Source organism: Saimiri boliviensis, chromosome 11 (genome assembly GCF_048565385.1).
Source record: "Saimiri boliviensis isolate mSaiBol1 chromosome 11, mSaiBol1.pri, whole genome shotgun sequence".
NCBI lineage: Eukaryota > Metazoa > Chordata > Mammalia > Primates > Cebidae > Saimiri > Saimiri boliviensis.
In genome coordinates, this window is record NC_133459.1 from 13,435,455 (window position 1) to 13,459,507 (window position 24,053).

The following is a 24,053-nucleotide window of genomic DNA, read 5'->3' on the forward strand; positions in this document are numbered from 1 at the left end:
ACAGAGAGGAGCAAGAAGGAGAGGAATCTAATGGCACTGCTCGAGCCGCCAGAGTTCCTTAAGTCAGCTCTGCCTCTAGACCTCCCAGCTGTGAGAGCCATAAATTCCCCTCGGTGTCTAAGCCAGCGCACAGCGAGTTCCTTTCACTTGCAGGCAGTGCAGTGGGCCAAAGTGTGCCTGTTCAAAATGCGTAGATTAAAATCCTACCCCCAGTACCTCAGTGTGCGATTGCATTTGGAGACAGAGTCTTTAAAGAGGTGATGAAGGGAAAATGAGGTCATACCGGTGAGTCCTAATCCAAATGTTTATTTTTCTGTCTCAGCACTGCTGTTCTTACCAGAAGAGATCAGGGAACAGACATACACAGAGGGTACAGGGAGATAGTGGCTGTCTATAAGCCAAGGAAAGAGGCCTCAGAAGAAACTAACCCTGCCAACCCCTTGACCTTGGACTTCCTGCCTCCAGAACTCTGAGGAAATCAATTTCTGTTGGTTAAGCCCCCTAATCTGCGGTTCTTGGTTACGGTTGCCTAGCAAACTACAACAGGCAGGAGGACACCCTTGAGGGAATGTGTTAGTTTCAATCATGTGTTAGTCAGCTTTTGCTGTGGAACAAATAGCCTCAGGATCCCAGTGGCTTGCAATCATATTCATTTTTCTCATTTATGCATCTGCACATTGGCAGGGCATGGTTATGGTTGGGCTGGGTTTTATCCCAAGCCAGCCAGGTTCAGCTTTGCTCCATGTGTCTGCATTTCAGGGACGAACATTAAGGTGGTTACCTGGGGTGTGCTCTTCTCACACAAGATCCCAGAGCAGAGGAGGCCAAGCCAAACAATGCCAACATATTCAAGGTCCCCGCTTGCTGCAAGCCACTGGCATTCCAGGGGCAGAAGCAAGTCACATGGCCAAGCCTAACGTCAGGGGGTCAGGGAAAGGTACTCCACCTACTTTGAGTAATGAGGCAAAAGGCAGAATGGATAGGTAATACAGTCGGGGCAAGGAGTGAGGGATGAGGAAGAAAAATCCAATCTACCACCAATAGTCAAGGGGAATGCGGAGAGGGTGGCGAATGATTCCTGAGGCAGCAGAACGTCCCAGCCCACCACACTGATGTCAGCTAAAGTGTCACATCACCCACACCCCTGAGGGAAGATGGGCTTCTGCTGATTGTCTGTTAGAATTACAGCAGAGTCAGCTGAACCCCAACACCTTCTCAGAACTGCACACGCCATCTCAAGGCGGCAGCTCCGTGTGCAGAGAAACCGGATCCTTCCTGGGAGATCAAAATCAATTTTAAACAGACACAGCTGTTCCCTCGTGGGGGCGTTGGAAGGGAGAGGGGGAGACGCTGCAGGAAATGTTTCATTTCTTTTTGTTTTAAGTTGTCAGGATAACCAAAGGAGACTTCTAAAGTTTGATTATTAATTTCTGGAAGAAATCGGTTGCCAAGTTTGCTATCAGTTTCAAGGAAAGGAAGCGTAAGATCAAAGGGAGACTTCCCAGTGGAGGTTTTCACCTCATATTAAGTTTAGAAGCTTTTCACAACAGGATGATCAGAAGTAGAGCTAGTTTGTTTTTGCGATGCGCCCCTCAGATGGATCAATCAAATGCCAGTTTAATATGGTTCTGCAAATGTTTACTGAACATCCACCACGGTCCTGCGCTCACTTAAACAAACATAAACAAGTCACAGTAATAGTAAGTCTTTCCACTCCATGCGTGTGTCATCTGGGCAAGTTAAATTGTCTCTCTGGGTCTCAGTGTCTTCATCTATAAAACAAGCCTGCTGACTAATGATGAACTTTTGGCTTTCTGGTTTTTTTTTTTTTTTTTTAGAGATAGAGTCTTATTCTGTTGTCCAGGCACTGGAGTGTAGTGGTGCAATCATAGCTCACTGCAGCTTTGAACTCCTGGGCTCAAGTGACCCTCCAGTCTTGGCCTCCTGAGTACCTAAGCCTGCAGGTGTGTGCTACCACAGCCAGCTATGGCTATTTTTTTTACTTTTTGTACAGAAAGGGTCTCGCTATGTTGCCCAGGCTGATCTCAAACTCTTGGGCTCAAGAGATCCTCATACCTTGGCCTCTCAAAGTGCCAGGATTGTAGACATCCACCAAAAGTCACAGGTTAATACGGTTCAACATGTAAGTTCGAAGTAAGCATGAACTTTGAGGTTCCTTCCAGATATAGAATTTTAAAGTCCACAAATTGGGTGATGTTTTTTCCTTACTTGCTGATAATTAAAATTAGATGTGTGCATGAAGGAAATCCACACTGCTGAAGCTATGAGAACCATAGAATGCTCGAGATTTTTCCCAACGGTAAGCTAAGAATCCCCGAAGCAGAAGATAATAATTGCATGCATATTCATTGTTTCCTGTATTAATTCTTGCAGTCACTGCAAAGAAATACCTGAACCTGGGTAATAAATAAAGAAGAGAGGCTTAACTGGCTTACACTTTTGCAGGCTGTACAGGAAGTGTGGTGCTGGCTTCTGGTGAGGCCTCAGGAAGCTTACAATCGTGGTGGAAGGCAAAGTGAGAGCAGGCATGTCATATGGCAAGAACAGGAGTGAGGGTGGGGGGCAGGTGAGTAAGAGAGAAAGGAAAAAGATCCCATACTCCCTTAGACAACCAGATCCCATGTGAACTAACTGAGTGAGAACTCATGCATCACCCAGGGGTTGGTGCTAAGTCATTCATATGAGATCTGCCTCCATGAACTGTTGGGATCGAATCACTTCCCACCAGGCCCCACCTCCAACATTGGGGATCACGTCTCAACATGAAAGTTTCTCCTCATTTTTCCCAGGGCACTTTTGTGCTGGAATAATTTAATATTGACTCATGGGACCAGATCTAAATCCCCTTTCTACTACTGCTTCTTCCAGTTCCTGAAGAAAGATGGTGCACCTTGCCAGATCTGAGACCCCTTTGCAATAAATCATCAAGAGATGTTAGGGTCTTAATTCTTCTGGTGTTGTGGTACTGATGGAATGTTTCTTCTGTGACCTTCAATGGGGACTCATGCTGTTCTTTGTAATACAGTTAGGGGAGAAAGTACTTTTCCTAAGAGGAAAATCTTTCTCTCATTCCCCTTCTACCTACCTCCCCAGAAAAAAAAAATTACTCTTCCAATGCCATCCTCAGTTCAGGGATGTATATGAATCCTGTCTTCATTACTTTTTTCAATTCAATAGCACCCACGTTTTGAATTTGGGTGGAAGGAGGCCATACAGAAAAGTAGTAAAAGGGGGCCCTGGCAGCCCTGTGGCCTGTGCCTGAGTCTCAGCCCTGCCAGTCTTGACCTGTACAACCTTGGGGGAGTAAATTGACCTTCCTGGGCCTCAGTTCTCCTCTTTGCAAAACAGGGATGATAATGGTAGCTTCTTCCTTGTAGGGTTGTCATTAAGTACTTAGCACTGGGTCTGGTGTAAGAACCCACCGGAATCATTGTCTCTTCTCATTCTCAAATCACCCCTCCCGAAAGCACTTTCAAGCAGAGCTGGATTTTGAATCTCCCGGCTCACTGAGCCTCTTCTTGGGTAGTTGAGACAACTTCAAGAAAGAAAAGATTCATACAGTTGCTAAAATGTAATGTAAAATAGCTTCATTCAGTGTTCTTCATATAAAGGCATACATAGATTTGTGAAGGTACGTGTTACTTTGAATTAAAATGCTAACAACAAAAATACCTTGAAAATAGAACCTGGATACTGTCTGAGCGAGGAAGGTGAAAATCCCACTGGTCCGTGATACGTATGATCACTTCCTGCTTAGCTTCCGAAGGGGACTGACACACCTGAGTGACAGAGCTCCTTTCCCTGAGTCTGTGCCCTCCAGCAGGGCTCCGTTTGCCCAGGAGAAGGGGCAAATATTTTTCTAATTTGCACAAAGGTGCTCATGAGCTAGCCAGTTGTTCTTTTGAGAGACATTGAAGCAGACGCTTTGGTTTGATGCCTCCTAATGAATGACAGGAACAGAACCTGGATCTGTCTTTCTTTTCTTCCCCAAAGCTGCCTAGAAGCTATCAGACTCCTAGTGTTATAATCTGGCTTTCTGCAAGACTCCCTCAGGGTTCCTCGCTGGCAGGGGAAGAATAAAGTTCAGTTGCTTTTCTTCTGGTCAGTTTCATCTCTTGAATACAGGACAGCTGTTTCAGAGACTGGACAGGTACGTTCTTGCACTTGTGGTCCCAGTGTTTTGAGGAGCTGGTCGTGGAGCCAGTACTGGAGGAGGGTTTGGGGCTGTGGGCACGGGTGCAGAACACGAGAGCAGGCAAGGGGAGAGCAAACATGAGCTTCTCTCCTTGGTGCTTGATTTTACCTCCCAACCTGCCCGCTTCGAAACCAAATCTACTTGTTTGTTTCTCAAAAGGAAATTCATTGGCACCTGGCTTGACTAGCATGCATAATGGCTTTTATAGTAAACTATGTCTATACGGACATCACCTATGACTTCCCAAAGCCCTGGGTGAAGCTGTCAGAGTACTTACAATCTATCTTCCTACCAAGATGGCTGAGGATGTGACCAAAAGCAAAATAGCCAACATGGCCACGAGCAACACGGCTCCCTCTTGCACTACAGAGACACCTAATAATGTGGCCTTGGAGTTCCAAATAGGAGATCAAAAATTGTTCTACATCTTCCCAGCATAAAACAAAGCAGATTAAAAAATAATAATAAATGGGCAGGCAATTAAGATAAATATGGCAAAGTGGGTGAAGGATATGAATAGACACTTTACAAAAGAAGACATACAAGAGGCCAACAAACACATGAAAAAATGCTCATCATCACTGATCATTAAAGAAATGCAAATCAAAACTACATTGAGATACCATCTCATGCGATCATTAAAAAATTTGGAGACAACAGATGCTGGAGAGGATGTGGAGAAATAGGAACACTCTTACACTGTTGGTGGGAGTGTAAATTAGTTCAACCATTGTGGAAGACAGTGTGATGATTCCTTAACGACCTAGAAATAGAAATTCCATTTGACCCAGCAATCCCATTACTGGGTATATATCCAAAGGATTATAAATCATTCTACTATAAGGACACATGCACATGGATGTTCATTGCAGCACTGTTTACAATAGCAAAGACCTGGAACCAACCCAAATGCCCATCGATGATAGACTGGACAGGGAAAATGTGGTACATATACACCATGGAATATTATGCAGCCATCAAAAATGATGAGTTTGTATCCTTTGTAGGGACATGGATGAACCTGGAAACCATCATTCTTAGCAAACTGACACAAGAGCAGAAAATCAAACACCACATGTTTTCATTCATAGGTGGGTGTTGAACAATGAGAACACATGGACACAGGGAGGGGAGCACTACGCACTAGGATCTGTTGGGGGGAAATGGGGGAGGGAAGGTGGGGGGTGGGGAGTTGGGGAGAGATAGCATGGGGAGAAATGCCAGATTACGTGAAGGGGAGGAAGGCAGCAAATCACACTGCCATGTGTGTACCTATGCAACAATCTTGCATGTTCTTCACATGTACCCCAAAACCAAAAATGCAATAAAAAAAAGAAAAAGAAAGATAAATATGGCAACATTGCACCTTGCTGGCTATAGACACATTATCCTAATGAGTGGGCCATTGAAAAATCTCTCTCTTCCAATTACACGTACAACTGGATGGAGAGTGCTGGATATGAGGGCAGATGGCTGCAGGTACAGCCCTTCATGGCACACACGGGGTATCCAGGAACACTGGATACCATTTGGAAAATACATATTTTTCCCAGGGCTCTTTGGTTCTGGAATAATTTAGTATTGGCTCAAAGGACAAGATCTAATGCCCCTTTCCACTACTGCTACTTCCAATTCCCAAAGAAAGATGGTGTACCTCGCCAGATCTGAGACCCCTGTGCAATACATCATCAAGGGATGTTAGGGCCTTAATTCCTCTGGTGTTGTGGTACCTAATGTAATGTTTCTGCTGTGGCCTTTAATGGGGGCTCATACTGTTCTTTGTGATATTTTCAGGGGAGAAAGTACTTTTCATAGGTGAAGAGGACTTATTTGGTGAGTAAAGCATCCTAGGAGTAGAAAGAAATGAACTCACAGAAGCAGAAGTTCATAAAATCTGGGAAAAGAGAGGGGCCTGAGTAGAAATGAATGGAAAACTCTCCTCCTGAAGATATCACTTAGTTAAATAAATGTGAAAAAGCAAAATAGGGCAATAAAGGCATCCTGAGGACCCCCATCTTGTGAAACTCAGCTCCTCTCCAAATCGAATGCCCCTCTGTTTAAAAATAGCCTCATACCCTCCAAGAAAGCATCAAAAACAACTTTCATAGAATAGAGATCACAGGAATAATAACACTACCAGTGAGAAAAAAAAAAATAAATTACCCATTTAGGGCAGGTCCGTTAAGTATTTCAAACCCACTGGGGTACCATTTTATGAGCCAAAAGAACTCATTTACCAAATGGGTCCCCAGGGCCTGGAATAACAAAGGCATCAGCCACAAAGGAGCAGCTCCCTCCCGCCTCAGATCCCAGCCTTTTGCAGAGAGTGAAGGGGATTAGGTTGGAAGGGACACACAAGGTCTCTCACTGCATCAGCGAGTACAGGGATGACTTCACGTATTAGAGGGGGCATCAAGAAAGAAAGAAAAGATGGAAACCTTAGAATTAGGCATACCTAGGGGCCGGGCACAGTGGCTCACGCCTGTAATCCCAGCACTTTGGAAAGTCAAGGCCAGCGGATCACGAGGTCAAGAGATCAAGACCATCCTAGCCAACATGGTGAAACCTCATCTCTACTAGAAATACAAAAATTAGCTGGGCACGGTGGCACACACCTGTAGTCCCAGCTACTCAGGAGGCTGAGGCAAGAGAATCACTTGAACCCAGGAGGTGGAGGTTGCAGTAAGCTGAGATTGTGCCACTGCACTCCAGCCTGGTGACGGAGCAAGACTCTGTCTCAAAAAAAAAAAAAAAAAAAGATTGGGCATACTTAGATGTGAATCTGGTTATTCTACCTTTTAGCTAGGTGAGGGTGAGCAAACCCTCTGAGCCTAAGTTTTTTCCTGACGGTGACCTCAGTGATGTGAAGATTCAGCCTGAGTTAGTAGAAATAAGCAGGTGAGCAAAGTGGCAGAACACAGTGGATGCCCAAAGAGTGAGAGCTACCATCGCAACAATCACGGCCACGGTCTTCACCGCCACCAGCATCATCTCCATCATCGATAACATCTATTAAGTTCTTTCTAGGCATCAGGCACTCTGCCAGATGGTTTACAATGCGTCGTCTCTCTTAACAAGTCTATGAAATCAGCAGTGATATTAGTCCCGTTTTCCCAATGCGGAACTCGAGGCTCAGAGACAGTAAGGCACTGATCAAGTGTCTCAGAGTAGTACGTGGCAGGGCTGGACTTAAACCCGTGCCTAACTCTAGAACCCGTGCATCGGAGCTCCCCCTCCCCCACCAGAGGAGGGATGAGACCACTAATGACCTCAGCTAACATCCCCCTGCCAGGAGGCTGTAGAGGGGGCGCCTTCGCTAAAATGGGAAAATAAAGCAGATTTAGACTGTGCAAGTGGCTAGAACATTGGACCCTGTCCTCTTTAGCTTTGTTAGGGGAACCGCTCAGAATTGTTCTGAGTTACTGGAAAATAAAATAGCGTCCACTCCCGTGGACGTAGCCACAGCACAAGAGGGCAAGAGGTTGGGCAAGATGCCCCCGACTCAAACCAGGTCTTTGGAGGTGCACTGACGTTTCTCTGAGGGTGGAAATATTTGTCTCTGGGTTTTGTATTTTGCTTGGCCATGGCTGTTGCTCACTGCCACTCACAGAGACTGTGACAGAGCCCAGAACCCAGGCTAGCTCGCAGATTCTCTTATAAGCCCCTGACCAGGGAACGAAGCAGAGCATCAAAAAAACACACACACAAAGAAAAAAAAAACCAAAAAGTAGAAACCTTTTCACCTCAAGGAGGTGAAAAAAAGCACTTGCATTTCAACCAAGGAATAGAGACTTTAAGTATATATGCTTACGTGTTTAAGTCTGTGGTTAGAATGTCTATTAACATTTATCGATTTCATACCTAGGAGCTTCTGAATTAGAAGTGATTATTAAAGGACTGTTTGCAAATGCAAAATCCACAGAAGGAACTGAGTTGGTTGAATACATACACAGAAGGGATACGCCTGACCGACTTTCCCAGCTTTAGATGAGAGATTGCTTGGGGAGACAGGAAGAGCCTGTCATTCTTTTTTTTTTTTTTTTTTTTTTTTTTTGAGACGGAGTTTCGCTCTTGTTACCCAGGCTGGAGTGCAATGGCGCGATCTCGGCTCACCGCAACCTCTGCCTCCTGGATTCAGGCAATTCTTCTGCCTCAGCCTCCTGAGTAGCTGGGATTACAGGCACGCACCACCATGCCCAGCTAATTTTTTTTATTTTTAGTAGAGACGGGGTTTCACCTTGTTGACCAGGATGGTCTCGATCTCTTGACCTCGTGATCCACCCTGTAATCCAAGATTACAGGCTTGAGCCACCGCACCCGGCCTGAGCCTGTCATTCTTTACACTAATAACTCTGCTCTGTGTCCACACTGATGTATACTGGTGTGTGTGTGTATGTGTGTGTGTGTGTGTGTGTGTGTGCAGCCGTGTGTGTGTGTGTGTTTAATCAACACTGAATGCGTACATTTCCATCTTATAGCTGCAGGCTGTCTCCTTCAGCCCACATCCCTCTCCCCTGTTTTTTCCTCCTGATATCTTTTCTTCTCCATCCTTTCATTTCATAACTGTGGTTATGAGGGGGATGAATAGGTGGAGGATAGCTCTTGGGGTTCCACCACCTGCACACTCTTCTCCACGGCTCTGCCCCCTGCTCCCGGTCCTCTCACTCACAGCCCTGAGCTCTGGCCGCTCCTGTCTGGAGATCTGTTGCCTTTTTCCCCAGAGCACATGTTAAAATCCACTCAGCCAAAGTAAACCATGTAAATGTACAAGAGATCCATCTCCTAGATTGTCCAGGATTCACAAGCGACAATTGGAATAAACAGAGCGTCTGTCTGCGGAGAGGGAAGGCAACTCCCTAAGGACTCTCTCTTGGAGGGGGACAAGTGGGGGAACACAGGACAGATGTGGTCCAGAAAACAGAGAACAGGGAGCCATCACAGCCACTCCTGAGGCTGCAAAGGCCCCTGGCATGGACATATTTCACACTTGTGCTTGGTGCTTTCTGGGCATCTGGGTGTCTGGAGCGGTGAGTCTCCAACTTCGTTACACGTCACGTTCTCCCGGGCAGCTTGTTGTAAATGCAGATATGGAGATACTGAGCAGCACCCCAGGGATTCTGCTTGGTCAGGAGTGGGGCCTGGGCTTCTGCATTTTCACAAGCAGCTTCTGAGGAGTCCATGTCAGGTGGTCTTCATCTTTGCTCTGAGAAACACTGGGCTGGCCTGAAGTCCAGGGGCTTGTGGCGCAGAGCCTAGGAAGGACATCGTTTGTAGGAACTGGCATTTAACACTGGCTGCAGGGAGCAGGACCAATCCGTGGAGGTCTCTCTGGCTCCTTCAAGCAGCCACGTGCCAACCCGAAGAAGCATGAGAGTTTCTCAGGGCGCTGAGCCCAGGGTCAAGATCATCACCCACTGGATTCTCTTTCAGCCTTTCCCCGTTCCACCTTGCCCCATGTATGGATTCCTGGAATCCACAATTTATCACTCAACCTTACTCGGAGGAGCACGTGAATGCTGCCTCTGGTCTTGCATGGACAGATCTCTCAACTTCAGTGTCTTCATCTGCCATGTGCGCATTCCAGTACCTTCTCTATCCAATGGAGTTGCTGCAAGAATAAGAACAGAGCTGTGAAAGTGCTTTGCAAAATTAAGATGTGACTAGAATTCCTGGAGAAGACTGAATATGAGAAGCTTTTTAATGAGAGTAGCAAGAATATTTGTGGATATGAATTTGTAGGGGATGAGGAAGATGAATTTGTTCAATCAACCACAAACGCTTTGGAGAAGCATCTATCGAGTACCGGACAGGGAGAGCAGAAAGCAGAACGGGATACAAACCCTGCCTTCCTGAGGCTCACCGACTGGCTGGTTGGGGTCAGGCAGTGGAGGGATGGTGTACTTTTAGCTAGGGCATTTCACTGCGTGCAGTAGAAATAATCAAATTAGTTCAAGAAAAGGGCATTTATTCTTGGGAATTCCATGGAATCCAGGACAAAGACGAATGCTTATTAGCAGGATTATCTTGGAAACCAGAGGAGTTTAAAGACCCCAGTGAGCCAAACTCTTGGTGACTTATCTCTCAGATCCTTCAGTCTATACTTCAAATTTGCAGATAAATAAACAAAACAATTACCAATGGTGACATAGGCTATGAAATAAGTGAATGATGAAGGTTAAGTCTGAGGGAGGAAAAGGAATCAGATGCAGACAGCCAGGGGGAGAATGTTCCAGGGAGAGGCAAGGGAAAAGGCAAAGACCCTGGGTTCAGAAACAATTCAGTGGCAAGAGAGTGGTGAGCAAGGGGCGCAGTAGAACTCAGCAGCCAGGTTCTGCAAGGCTGTGGGTTCGCCCTTCGCCTATGACTGAGGAAGTGCCGCGTCATACACGCGGCAGTGGAGAGATGGACCATTTTCTAAAGACCTTGGTTTAATTCTTCCCAGCTCCTTCGCTGACAAAGCTGCATGGTTCATTCTAAATCTGGGGTGTCTCTTTCTCTGTCTGTAAATAAAGAGGGCACTAGAGTAGACAATCCCCATTGCCTTCCGGGACCACAGAGCGTCATTCAATCGTAGAGTAGGGCAGCCATATATACTGGGTTTCCTGGGACAGTTCCCGTGTCTGCCGCTGGTTTCGGCTTAATGCAGCTACTCATAGCGCCGTCTTTTGCTCTCAGCCGCATCCCAGTCTGGACGTTATATTATAAGGTCAGTTTATTTCTGGGAAAAGAGAGGGGCCTATAGCTGAGCTGTCAGCAATGGTCGGGCCCTTAGCCTTGATTCTTGATAGGAATTTCCTTTCTCTGAGCTAGAGGGAAGTTGGTTCTGCAGACTTTCCTAAATGCCCGGGCAAGCTCCGATGGGCGACATACACGCAGGGCATAGTTGGCTCATTCTGCTTAGAAAGATGGGGCAACGTAGGTGGAGGCTGGTGACCGCATATGGGCCGATGCCTGGGCCTTGGGTGGGGGTGGGCTGGTTGGGAGTGACAGCAGCAGTGATAGTGGGAAAATGACAGCAAGTCCCTATAAAGTGGACCCATTTTCTGTCTTGATTTTTAATAGCAGCTTGCTGTGGCATGAGAGTGGGACTAGTTTATGAACATGCAAAAGGAAGAGCCCTGAAACAGAACCCACAGTACTGTCAAAATCGCACAGCTGTGGATCCCATAGACAGAGCGCTATGGATGACAGACCCCCCGCCCTCAACAGTTTTCAGGTGTGTCCAATGACATGGATCGTAAATACCTCTCAGCACCCCAGACAGGCCAATGGGCTTGCAGGGGGTGTTAAGCTAGTGGGAGGGGACACAGATTCGGCTGACCAGCTGGACCAAACAAGGCACTTAGAACTGCTTAGGGTATCTGCAAACCAGGATTTAGTTCTTTGCAGTTACGTTATGGAGGGAGCATCAAAACTACAGGAATTTGTGGGTCTTCAAAAGGGGGATCCTGTGGTGCAGCCATTGTGGGAACATATTAGCAGTTCCTCGAAAAGGTAAACATAGTGCTTTGTTCCTTGAGATCACCTCCGGAGGAGCGGTGGTGGAGGATGGGGATAAGAAAGGTAGACCTGGCCGGGTGCGGTGGCTCACACCTGTAATCCCAGCATTTTGGGAGGCCGAGGCAGGTGGATCATGAGGTCAGGAGTTTGAGACCAGCCTAACATGGTGAAACCCTGTCTCTACTTAAAAATACAAAACTTAGCTGGGGGTGGTGGCACGTGCCTGTAATCCCAGCTACTCAGGAGGATGAGGAAGGAGAATTGCCTGAACCTGGGAAGCGGAGGTTGCAGCGAGCCAAGATGGTGCCACTGCACTCCAGCCTGGGCGACAGAGTGAGGCTCCATCTGAAAGGAAAAAAAAAAAAAAAGAAAGGAAAGAAAAGAAAAGAAAAGGTAAACATAGTAACTGATTTGTGCCTTGAGGTCACCTCTGGAGGAGCGGTGCTGGAGGTTGGGGATAAGAAAGGTAGACCTGGCTGGGCTTGGTGGCTCACGCCTATAATCCCAGCACCTTGGGAGGCTGAGGTGAGCGGATTGCTTGAGGTCAGGTATTTGAGACCAACCTGGCCAACATGGTGAAATCCAGTCTCTACTAAAAATACAAAATACCAGTGAGACATGGTGGTGGGCTAATTACAAAAAAATTAGCTGGGCGCGGTGGCGCATGCCTGTAATCCCAACTACTCAGGAAGCTGAAGCAGAGACTCACTTGAACCTGGGAGGCAGAGGTTGCACTGAGCTGAGATGGTGCCACTGCCCTCCAGCCTTGGTGACAGAGCAAGACTCCAACTTAAAGGAAAAAAAAAAAAAAAGAAAGAAAGGTAGACCTTTTTGGTTTAAATCAAATGGACCCGCAGAGGCTAATTGATTGCAGACTTTCTAAGTTCTGGGCCTTTGGTGTGTGGGTGAATGGGTGAACATAAGGACACACGACTGGAGAAAGCCCCTTTTTTCATGTTAGGGAAAAACTCTCAAAAAATGAAATTCACAATATCCTAGGAGGCACCCCAGGAGTGTCTAAAGCAAGCTTCTTGAAACCTCAAAGAGAGAGGCATGAGAAGGGGCTCAGGGAATGAGTCTTTTCTTTTCGCCTTGTTAGATTTTCATTTTGTTTTGTTTCGATTTTAAGATTCCGGCGTGTGGGAATAATCTCACTGAAGAGCACAATGAGTAACACTGGGTCAGTTTGTTTACTACACAAACACACTCACACACGTTCATTTATAGAACACTATGGGATACGGTGGCAAGGATGCAAAGATGAACGACACAAAAAACCGGATTACCCTCCTTCCCCCACCCACAAGTTCCCAGTGAAGTGGGAGAGAGACATGTAAACAGATAAGTTACTGTTTCTTCTGGTGAGTGCTATACCAGAGGTGTGAGCCCACCACACACACACACACACACACACACACACACACACACACAGCCCTCTAAATAGAGCTACTCTTAACCATTTGCTCAGAAGTCCTAGTTCCAGAACATTCCCCTCCCCGCTTTTTGTGTATTTGCATGTATGATGACTTTTTGATTGAGGTAAAATTTACATAACATGAAATTAAGCACTTTAAAGTGAACAATTCAATGGCACTCAGTACATTCAACGTGTTGTGCCACCACAAAACTGTGTAGTTCTAAAACATTTTCATCAATCAGCACAAAGTAACACCCGGTACCTATTAAACAGCTACTCCCCATTCCTCCCTCCCCACAGCCCCTGACAAACACTGATATGCTTCCTGTTTCTACAGAGTTACATATTTTGGATATTTCGTATAAATGGAATCATCACGTGACCTTCTGTGTCAGGTTTCTTTGACCTAGCATAATGATTTGGAGCTTCATCCATGTAGCAGTAGCATGTACCAGTACTTTTACTTTCCTTTTCATGGCTGAATAATATTCCACTGTGTACTGCAATTTGTTCATCCTGTCACCTGTTTGTTTTCGTTTTTGTTTTTGTTTTTTTTAGAAAGAAAGAGTCTCATTCTGTTGCCCAGGCTGGAATGCAATAGTACGATCTTGGCCCACTGCAACAACCTCTGCTTCCCAGGTGCAAGCAATACTCCTGCCTCCGCCTCCTGAGTAGCTGGGATTATAGGCACTCACCACTATGCCTGGCTAATTTTTGTGTTTTTAGTAGAGATGGGGTTTCACCATGTTGGTCAGGCTGGTCTCAAACTCCTGACCTCAGCCTCCCAAAGTGCTGGGATTACAGGTGTGAACCACTGCGCACGGCCCATCCAGTCATCTGCTGATGGACATTTGGGTCGTTTCTGCTTTCTGGTTAGTAATGAATAGTGTGCTATGAACATTCACGTATTTGCTTGGGTATTTGTTTTCACCATATACCTAGGAGTGGATTTGCTGGGTCATAGGGTAATCTTATGTTTAACTTTTCAAGGAACTGCTAATATGTGTTCCACAATGGCTGCACTCCGGCATTCCCCTTCTGAAGACCCACAAAGTTCTGTAGTTTTGATGCTCCCTCCATAACGCAACTGAAAGACTGCAAATAACTGAATCCTGGTTTGCAGATACCCTAAGCAGTTCTAAATGCCGTGGTTGGTCCAGTTGGTCAGAAGTTGTGCTAATGACGCTAAGGTCAGGGTTCAATCCCCACCCTGACCCATTAGCTGAGCAGAATGGACAGAGTGAAGAATCGCGTCTTCCTGCCACATGCTCCACCATCCAGTCCTGCCCTCTTGCAAAAGCTTGTTAGTAGTCACAGGGGAATGGAGCAAGGCTGTTTTTATGATTCCACAGAAAAGGGTGGGGGGGGAGAAATTTATCATCCAAGGTCTCCTGAAGGCGCAGCGGGAGGAACTTGCAATCAGATGATTACTTTCTTCCAGTCCCGGTGTCACCTGGTTTCCACGGGCCTCTTTAAGTAAATTGTTTAACCCTGTGCAGAGCCTCAGTTTCCTTATCCCTAAAATGGGAATAATAATCCTCACTCACTAGGGATAAGAATGCGTATTAAAAACTGCACGCAGTTTTTGCTTGGTTCTTAAGGGGTTCCGATAAGAACCCGAAGGGTGGGCAGCCTCACTGTCCCCTGCAGCACCCCACTGGCTTCTGCAGTCTGCTCTTTGCTGCTCTCCGGAGGTTGACTGAGCTGGAATGGTGGTGCCCTGTTGACCAGAGGGTTGCTGGCTGTTTTAACTTGTCCTATTTGCATGGAATGAAGCTTGCTATGGTAACAAGGTCTGGTGGCTGGAATCCAGGGCCCCAGTGAAAAATGCAAAGCCTGTGCCCTGGGAGAGAAAGAGGAGCTGGAAAGGGCTTATCAACGTCAGGTTACCTCAGTTCTTCTGGGAAGACGGGAAGGGTAAACTGAGGCAGCAGGGCTCAACTCTTCTGTTCCCAGCAGAAGGAAGGGAAGAGGCCCCATTGACGCATTCCTTATCACCCAGCCTCGTCTCTGTCCCCGCCAATATTCAGCCCAGCTAAGAAGCTTAGGCGCTGGCTACGGCTGCCCCTCCGCCTGGGCGCACACGCAGGGCTCGGGCTGTGAGGAGGCGGGAGCCCGGGCGGCCCACGCCGAGGAAGGTGGGCGCTCCCTCCGAGGGTGGGCAGCGCAGGTCTGGGCGGCCGGTGGGTGGGGGGGTGGAGAGTGAGAAGCACGCGGGGCACCCGCTCGGCTCCCCTCTGAGCATTTCGTACTCGCAGTTTAAGGGACCGGCGGAGCGCGAACTCCACTCCTGAGCTGGCTCCAGCCGCCCCCTCCCCAGGAGACCCACCCCTGCCCCCCTGTGAGGCCCCCTCTCCAAGCACCCTCTCTTCCGAGCACCCAGCGCCTCCCCGACCCTAGCACCGCGCGGGGCACCGGTTCTCCAGGGCGGGGGCTGCCCCACCGCTCCAGGGAGGGGACGGAGGGCCGGCCTCGGTCCAGGCGACCCCCCGCCCCACGCCAGGGGCGCCACCTGAGCCCCCTCCCGGCAGCCGCCCGCCGCTCCCGCCCCCCGGGGGGTGTGTCTCCGAAGGAGGGGGGCGCGGGAGGCCGAGGGTGTCCCGGGCCGCCGACCCAGGCCCCCTCCCGAGCGGGCGGCGAATGGTAGGCTCCATTTAAAGAGTGCCTGGCGGCGCGCGGTGTCCTCCGAGCAGCTCTCGGCGCCCGCCCGCCGGGGTCTCGGCGATCGCTGCTCCTCCTCCTCCTTCTCCTCCTCCTTTTTCTCCTCCTCCTCCTCCCCCCGCCGCCTCGCCACCGCCGCGGCTCGGGCTGGAGGCGCCGCTGTCATTCCTGCGCCGGAGGAGCCGGCGCTGCCGGTGCCTGGGGGTCGGGGCGCGGGCGAGCCGGGCCGCGGGGGACCCAACAGGTAGAGCCGGGGGTGCCCGGCCGCGCGCCCCCCCGCGCATCATGCAGCTCTTTGTCACCTCTCTCGCCCCCAGGCCAAAATCCTGAGCATGATGGAAGACAATAAGCAGCTCGCGCTCCGCATCGATGGGGCGGTCCAGTCGGCCAGCCAGGAGGTGACCAACCTGCGAGCCGAACTCACGGCCACCAACCGGAGACTGGCGGAACTGAGCGGCGGCGGCGGCGGCCCCGGCCCGGGCCCGGGAGCCGCGGCCAGCGCCTCGGCGGCGGCGGCGGACTCGGCAGCGACGAACATGGAGAACCCCCAGCTCGGAGCGCAAGGTAGGATCGCCCCGGCGCCCGGGGCGGAGGAGGGCGAGCGAGCACGCCGGGCCCCGGAGGTGGCCGGGGACGCGGGATCCTCCACGCCCGGGGCGGAATGGCTTTGCATTGTGGCAGATAACCCTTTCCGCCCGGCGGCGGCCACCGCGGCTCCCCGGCTGGGAGTTGCAGGCTGCTGTCATTCACGAAAACCCGGGCGCAGCGTGCACGGGGTCACACGGTCACAGGGTCACACCGGCCCCGGCCAGCCCCAGAGAGGCGCAGCTGGCGGGTCCCTTCCGGCAGCAGAGAGTGCCCTTTCCATGGCACCAGCCCCCAGCTCCGTGGCAAACTTTTCATGGCGGGGCCTTTCCCCCCACCCCCCGCTGGGGCGAATGGCACAGTTGTCCCCCACTTCCGAAGGCTCCTTCCTTTGGAATGAGTCTTTCCCGGAGAGCGCTCCGGGCTCTGCCTCCGTGGTTGGGATAGAGAATTGAACTGCTGTGCACTTTTCTCCGCCGATGCCAAATCCCTTGGCTCAATTGCATCTGGACTTTATTTTCTTCCCATTTGAGGTCTCGCAAGCATTGGGATCTATGGATGCAATAGTAGATGCTCAGCTCAGCAGGGAGTTTAAATTTCCAGCAAATATAAACACCTAGAGCGCTTTCCCGGGGAGGGGGGGGATATTGTAACCCCAAAGGCTGAGCGGTAGAGCAATGAAGGTTTAGGGTAGTGGGCTGCAGGGAGCCCCTGTTTGAAGGGACTCTTTGCAGTTTAGAGGGAGAAAAAGAAGGTTGGTTGGTTTGTGTTCACATTGACAGAGATTAAGCGCTGAAGCCCCCTGCAAGACATAAAGGCGGTTGAGGCGTCCCTAAAATGTAGTTTGGTTTCTGTGACTTAGAAAGTAAAAGGGTAAGCAGGCTTTGGGGTATTTTTTTTCTTTTTGCCTAACTGCCCTTTAAGAAACAGTATCACTGGTTATTAATATATCATTTGAATTGCAAATTAAACTGCTGGAATCCAGAACAGGACAGAAAAAAATCTCCAGTCCATGAGGGCCACTTGTATAAATATGTCACTTGATGAAGTGCAAGCTACCAATTGCTCAGTGGCTCAAAATGATTTTCTGGTTCTGTTGTCGTTTCGAGAGCATCTCCTGAGTATTGAGAGAGTCTGTTTTCCTAAGAATCTGGTTCTCTCCATCAGTCTCTGTTTGCACCTTGTCTTCCTGGGAAGGTGTGCTTTCTTTGATGTGAGATGCAAAGGCTGCACACGTGCAGCTGTATGTCGAATTCCAAGTCAGATCTTAACTTGGTATTCCTGGAGCCTGTCGGAAGTCTTAGGAACTGGGGGGAGTACTTTGATAAGGAAGTAGCCATGACGTAATGGTAAGAAGGTGTTGTGGTCCTAGTGTTTGCTGCAAGCGTGACTTGTGGTTATTCTTGTCATTTATCCCTTGCAATGTCATTGTGTGTGAAAGAACATTCTCCACTGGAACCTGTGCAAAAAAAAAAAAAAAAAAAAAAAAAAAGAGAGAGAGAGAGAAAGGCAGACTGCAAGGTAATGCTTCACTTTTTATAGCCAGAGGCTCTGCTAACATTAAGGTAACAGCTAAGAACTGGCATTTTGCTAAGAATTGAAAGCTGTATCGTAAAGGACACTGAACAATGCTCGTTTATTTCCCACCGTCTGCCCCTTTCTCAGCCAAGGAAAAGTTACGTGGCTTTTTATCTGAGTCCTGGGTCTAGTTGTAGACCGGGCATGCTAAGGAAGTCGACACAGTGATGATGTACACACGCTCAACTTGGAAACTGAGATACTCGAGGTTGGTCAAATTGTTGTAGCAGAGCGACAGGGGGCTACTTCCTTGCTCTTTTTTCCTGCACAAATGCACAAGGCTGTGGCAATGAAAATGGCTTTTGGATCTCTTGCTGTCTTTAAAAACACATGGTCCTAAGAACCTACCAGCAGCTCCGGTCTGCTCTCAGGACCGTGCCTGCCCGTGTCAGTGGCTGTCTGTGGGTGGTGGAATGAAGGGTGGTCTGGATTTTTCTTCTTTGTATGTTGACGTTTCTCAAAATCTTTACTAGGGGCACTTCGTGATTTTATAATCAGAAAATAAAAGGTTTAAATGGTTTAAACTCTACTTGATTGTCGGCTGCATAACTGTCTAAATTGATGTTCATTTAAACAGATGTGATGGTTGAAAAGAAAACAAGCCCCCCATAGAAGTTCAGTGGGGTGTCATTTACTTGTCCATTGCAATAGTACATGATACAAGTTCTGGGGATTTTTTTTTTTTTTTTTTTTTTTTTTTTTTATGGAGGGGAGGGAGTTGTTTTGGTTTTTCTTTTTCTCAGGGCCTGTGGCTAGCACAGAAACCCTCTGCAGAGGTGGTCCGGTAGTTTCTTTTGCCATTGCTTTCATTATCCTAAAAAGAAGCTTTGAGTTGTCACAAGTTAATTTTAAAGTGCGGTTGATGGGGTTCCACCTCCAGGGAGGCTCCCAGAGGCTCAGCTCCTCCTGGCTTCTAGCTGTTCTTCCTAATTAGTCTTGTGTTTTCATTTGGTCTGTGTTGATGCAACTCAAGGGTCCAGACCCTTTAGAGTATTTCAGTGCTATTGAGGCATGAGTTTTCAAATCAAGATTTTGAATGAAATGAGTATCTTTCAAAATGCAACAGTGTAAGTCATCTTTTAACTAAAGGGCATTATGTACCTATTAAATGCATGCTAATGTACCTTTAATAATATTTGTACAAATGGTTATGGGAAAGAGTCACCTTTTGCTTCCTCTGCCAAGAGATTATTAGATTCATTTTCAAATGTTTTTTGTGGTTTTTAAATTCTTTTTTAAAAATGAATGAGGCAAGCTCATCCATCCATCATTGGATGTTTTGTTCCAGGGATGACAACTGGCAGAAGGTAGGTTGGGGTCCCCTTTGGATGAAGAAACCTTGGGCTTTCCTAGAGGGTTAATGCAGTATATCATTTAAACAAAATATTAACTTGGTTGGTACCCCCTGTGAGCTGGCATGGTTGCTATGTAACAGAAGCTAGAAAGTGAACTGCTGAAAATCTGGGCTTTCGGCACTTCGGAGGATATTCTTTCGGAATCTGTGTTGAAGGAACTCCTGGCAGCCAGCCCATCTTGTCTCTCCCTGCTGCAAGTGAGTTGGATAATCCTTAATGAGAATGCTGGCAGACAGTGCAGAGGGTGTCCGTGCAGGGTGGCACATTTCACAGCGCCAGAGGCTGCCTTTTGGGTTGGTGGGGTCACAACAGCCTTTGACAGGTGGACAGAAGGAGGCTTGGAAGGAACAGAGCCAAGCGTTTGTTCCAATACGTCTTGTTGGTAGCCAGAGAAGGGATTTGTTTAAAGTAACATTTCTAAGCTGTTTTCCTCAGCATAACATCTCTGGGAAAATGTGTTTAAAATGCTAGCTGTTTTTTGAGGGGAAAATATAGCAGTTTGTTTCTCTGAAAATGTTTTATCTGATGAATGACTAATATTAGATTCAATTGATTGCTTTGCTATGTGTAGAATAAAACAATTAAGTGCTGTTGTAGCCAATTCAAATAGGTGTTAACTGTATCTAACAAAATACTTAATGCCCAGTAGGATATATGCCTACTGTCCTTAGTTTTTTCTTTAAGAAATAATTGTATTTGTACTCCTATGCAAGTGAACGTGCTGATAGCATCTTTCTCTGGTTTTGAGGACTTCCTGTCTACTGCATTTGTTAGAATGGGATGGAGGAGAGAGTGATTTTCCTGTACCTTTGTACATGTCCATAAGTACATGCAAGTTGTATTTTTCTCTCCAGGCATTAAAATAGGCTGTTACTTAAGGTCTGACAACTCTCATCTACCATGACTACAACACTGGAAACTCTTTGGTGAAGTATAAATTACCTTTGGAGTGAACTGAATGTGTGAGTAGTCTGTGGAGACGCTAGACACTGTCATTTTGCAAAATAAGTTCTGTCTTTTGGCATCCCCTTCTCAATTCATTCTGCCTCTGCTCTCGTTCTCCTAAGTAGACTTTGATCTTTTTGGAGAAAGAGAATTTTCAAATGGCAGAGAAGATGGAACAAAATGTTGGGGAGTCTCGGGCCTTCTGGTAGCTTGCCACTGAGTGACGGGGCTCATCCAGTAGCCTGTGCCTTGCTTTCCCAGACAGATCAAGGGGCTGAAATCGAGAGTGTCTTTTCCTAACTTGGTAGGCTGCCGTCGGATGGGGATTCAGACTTCTCCATGAAAATTATCATGCATGGTCACAAAGAGATTAGTTACAGATCAGTACAGTGTGGTTGAAATTACTTATCGATTGGGGATTATTTACTGTCTTTCCATTGTCTTTGGAAAATGCCTTCAAAGGACCTCTTAAATCAAGTGTCCGGTTCTGGTTAATTTCATGCTTCCAGCGTGCGCCTCATGATTTTTAGTGGTTTTCCAACACTTCTTTGATGCACCCCAGAAGTCTGGACTGACCTGACTTGTATATGACAGGAGCCTGATCACGTATCTTCCCAGGGTAAGGAATGATAGGCCCTCTCCCTCCCTTTACCCTGTTATTCCTCAAGAAGACTGCTGGCACTTTTTAGGAATCCTAGAGGGTTATAATGTGTGACTTCCTGGCTGCCAGCGAGTTTGTAGCAGATGGGCTTGGCAGGTGGCAAGAGCTCACTGGAACTTTGCCTGCTCACCGTGCACGTCATATGGAGCCCAGAAGGTCAAGCTTGGGATCTGGCCACATTCACCGCGTGTTTTCTTTACATATTATGTATCTATATATTCATTCCTGGGCTGTATAGATAAGGACAGTGACATCAACATGAAGCCCTCTGTTCTTTCCATACCTAAATGGTTTGCCTGAACATTGGTCTCTGGCTTCTTACACCCCACCATATATCAGGCAAGAGCAAAATTCATTCTGCCTGCTGAGCCCAGGAATGGGTTTTTAAGTGATGTTGCACATGGAGATAGGCCTCAGTGTCTGGGCTGCGTATTAGAGTGAATAGCACACGATATGGTAGGAGTGTCACCGCCAGCAGTCATTGCACTGCCTTGGTGTCCTGAATTGCAGGCATAGTGGGTTCAGGCAGAATCATTTAGGAAAAGACAGCTTCCCCGAGGCCAATAGGGTGGCCATCCACAGGGGCAGATCGTACCTGACGATTCATAACCGCTAAGAGTTCCGCTGGCCAGGCGTGGTGACTCACACCTGTAATCCCAGCACTGTGGGAGGCCAAGGTGGGTGGATCATAAGGTCAGGAGATCGAGACCATCCTGGCCAACATGGTGGACCCCTGTCTCTACTGAAAATACAAAAATCTGGGGTGTGGTGGCAGGTGCCTATAGTCCCAGCTGCTCAGGAGGCTGAGGCAGGAGAATCGCTGGAACCCAGGAGCCGGAGGTTGCAGTGAGTTGAGATCACGCCACTGCACTCCATCCTGGGCGACAGAGTGAGACTCTGTCTCAAAGAAAAAGAAAAAAAGAGTTCCGCTGGCCCCCGCCGCCTCTCTCCAGTTTCCCTGCCAGGCCCATCTCAGTTGTGGAGAAGCTGGAAGAAGATCCCGGAAAGGGATGCCCTCACCTGTCCCATATGGTTGCACACTACCAGAACATTCTTGTTTGATGCAACCTCGATCTAAGTGGTGGAGGCGAGGTGGTGCTCTGTAGGCATTCCTGCCAAACCCCTTGGAATCCTAGGCTGCTGGAAACAGGAAAGAAGCTCAACGTAGTTTTAATGATTTTGGCAAGAACAACTGTTTGAGCAGGTGCCTGCTGTGTGGTACGAGACCCTTGGTGCTAAATTTATTTGGCTGGCTTTGTTGACTGGGTCATGCCAGACCCTTGGGTCAGGCTTCTGAAAGGCCCCTGCCATTTTGCTTTGATGAATTGAGACCTCAGCACAGGAGCTCAGACAGAGCTTGGAACAGGCAGTCCTGCAAGCAAAGAGCCCCAAGGCCTCAGGCCGCTTCTCCAGCGTGCAGTCAGGCTGGAGGGGAGAGAGAAGTTGGGGAGAAGAGGGGTCCTGCCCAGCTCCCATCTCCTCTGTCCTCTTCCACCACAGCAAGCACCGTGGTACCTTTGTGGGATGTAAAGGCCTTCCGTTCCCAATATTGTCTCAGCCCGACAGATTGTGTAAAGTAATGAATCATTAAGAGCAGAGCACCCTTTTAAAGAATCTCATATTCTCCACTCATCTGTGCATCCCTCATTATTATTATTCTGAGAACTTACCTTTTGGGTATGCCACAGAATGCTGGGGATTCTGGAACCATCTTGAAGCATGTAGTTTTTTTCTCTTTGGTCAAGGTGAATAGTTTAATGTAGCAGTAAATGAGAACTGGTTTCATTTTAATAAACGATAACATGGTCAAACTTTTTAATAAATGATAACATGCACTTACAACACATCGACTATCTTGGCGAGTGTGTAACATGCATTACTGAATCCTGAGCCCAGTGAGGTGACAGCTAGAGCTGGCCCCCACGCAGCACAGTTGAAAATCTGTGTATAACTTTTGACTCCTCCAGCAGTTAACTCCTACTAACCTGTTATTGACCAAAAGCCTTACGATGTAAGCATAGCATAACATAAACCACAGACAGATAACATAAGCAGTTGACTTACTCATATTGTCGTATGTATTATTTTATTCTCCTGATCAAGTCATCTGGGGAAAACAAAATATTAAGAAAATCATAAGGAAGAGAAAATATATTTGCTATTCATTAAGTGGAAGCGGTTCATCCTAAAGGTCTTCATCCTTATCATCTTCACGTTAAGGGAAGGAGGAGGAAGAAGGGTTGGTCTCGCTGTCTCAGGAGTGGCAGAGGTGGGAGAAAATTCACATACAAGTGGACCTGAACAGTTCGAACCTGTGTTGTTCAGGGTCAACTGTATTATGCTTCTTTTTCTTTCTTTTTTTTTTATTATTATACTCTAAGTTCTGGGGCTCATGTGCAGAACGTGCAGGTGTGTTACATAGGCATACACGTGCCATGGTGGTTTGCTGCATTCATCACCCTGTCATCTACATTAGGTATTTCTCCTAATGTTATCCTTCTCCTATCCCCCCACCCCCTGCTATTCCTCCCCTAGCCCCCCACCCCCTGACAAACCCCGGTGTGTGATGTTCCCCTCCCTGTGTCCATGTGTTCTCATTGTTCAACACCCACTTATGAGTGAGAACATGGAGTACTTCGTTTTCTGTTCTTATGTAAGTTTGCTGAGAATGATGGTTTCCAGCTTTATCCATGTCTCTGCAAAGGACATGAACTCATCCTTTTTATGGCTGCATAGTATTCCATGGTGTATATGTGCCACATTTTCTTTATCCAGTCTATCATTGATGGGCATTTGGATTGGTTCCAGGTCTTTGCTATTGTAAACAGTGCCACAATAAACATACATGTGCATGCGTCTTTGTAATAGAATGATTTATAACCCTTTGGGTATATACCCAGTAATGGGATTGCTGGGTCAAATGGTATTTCCAGTTCTAGATCCTGGAGGAATCACCGCACTGTCTTCTACAATGGTTGAACTAATTTACACTCCCACCAACAGTGTAAAAGCGTTCCTATTTCTCCACATCCTCTCCACTGAGCTCAGTTGTCAAAAGAGGAAACTGAGTTTCAGAGAAACCAGATCACTTGTTTGCGGTGACACAGTGATGAGGACAATGGTGATAATAGCAAA

At 47.6% G+C, this 24,053-nt stretch overlaps 1 protein-coding gene across 2 annotated transcripts in view; it reads left to right on the top strand.

Moving 5' to 3' along the window:
• The window catches only part of KAZN (kazrin, periplakin interacting protein), a 1,256,655-nt gene that overhangs the window by 716,632 nt on the left and 515,970 nt on the right, over positions 1 to 24,053 (top strand). For both annotated transcript variants that reach the window (XM_074380096.1, XM_074380098.1), the window contains exon 3: positions 16,112 to 16,358. In XM_074380096.1, the coding sequence (XP_074236197.1) occupies positions 16,112 to 16,358 (247 nt within the window). The remainder of the gene's footprint in view (positions 1 to 16,111; positions 16,359 to 24,053) is intronic.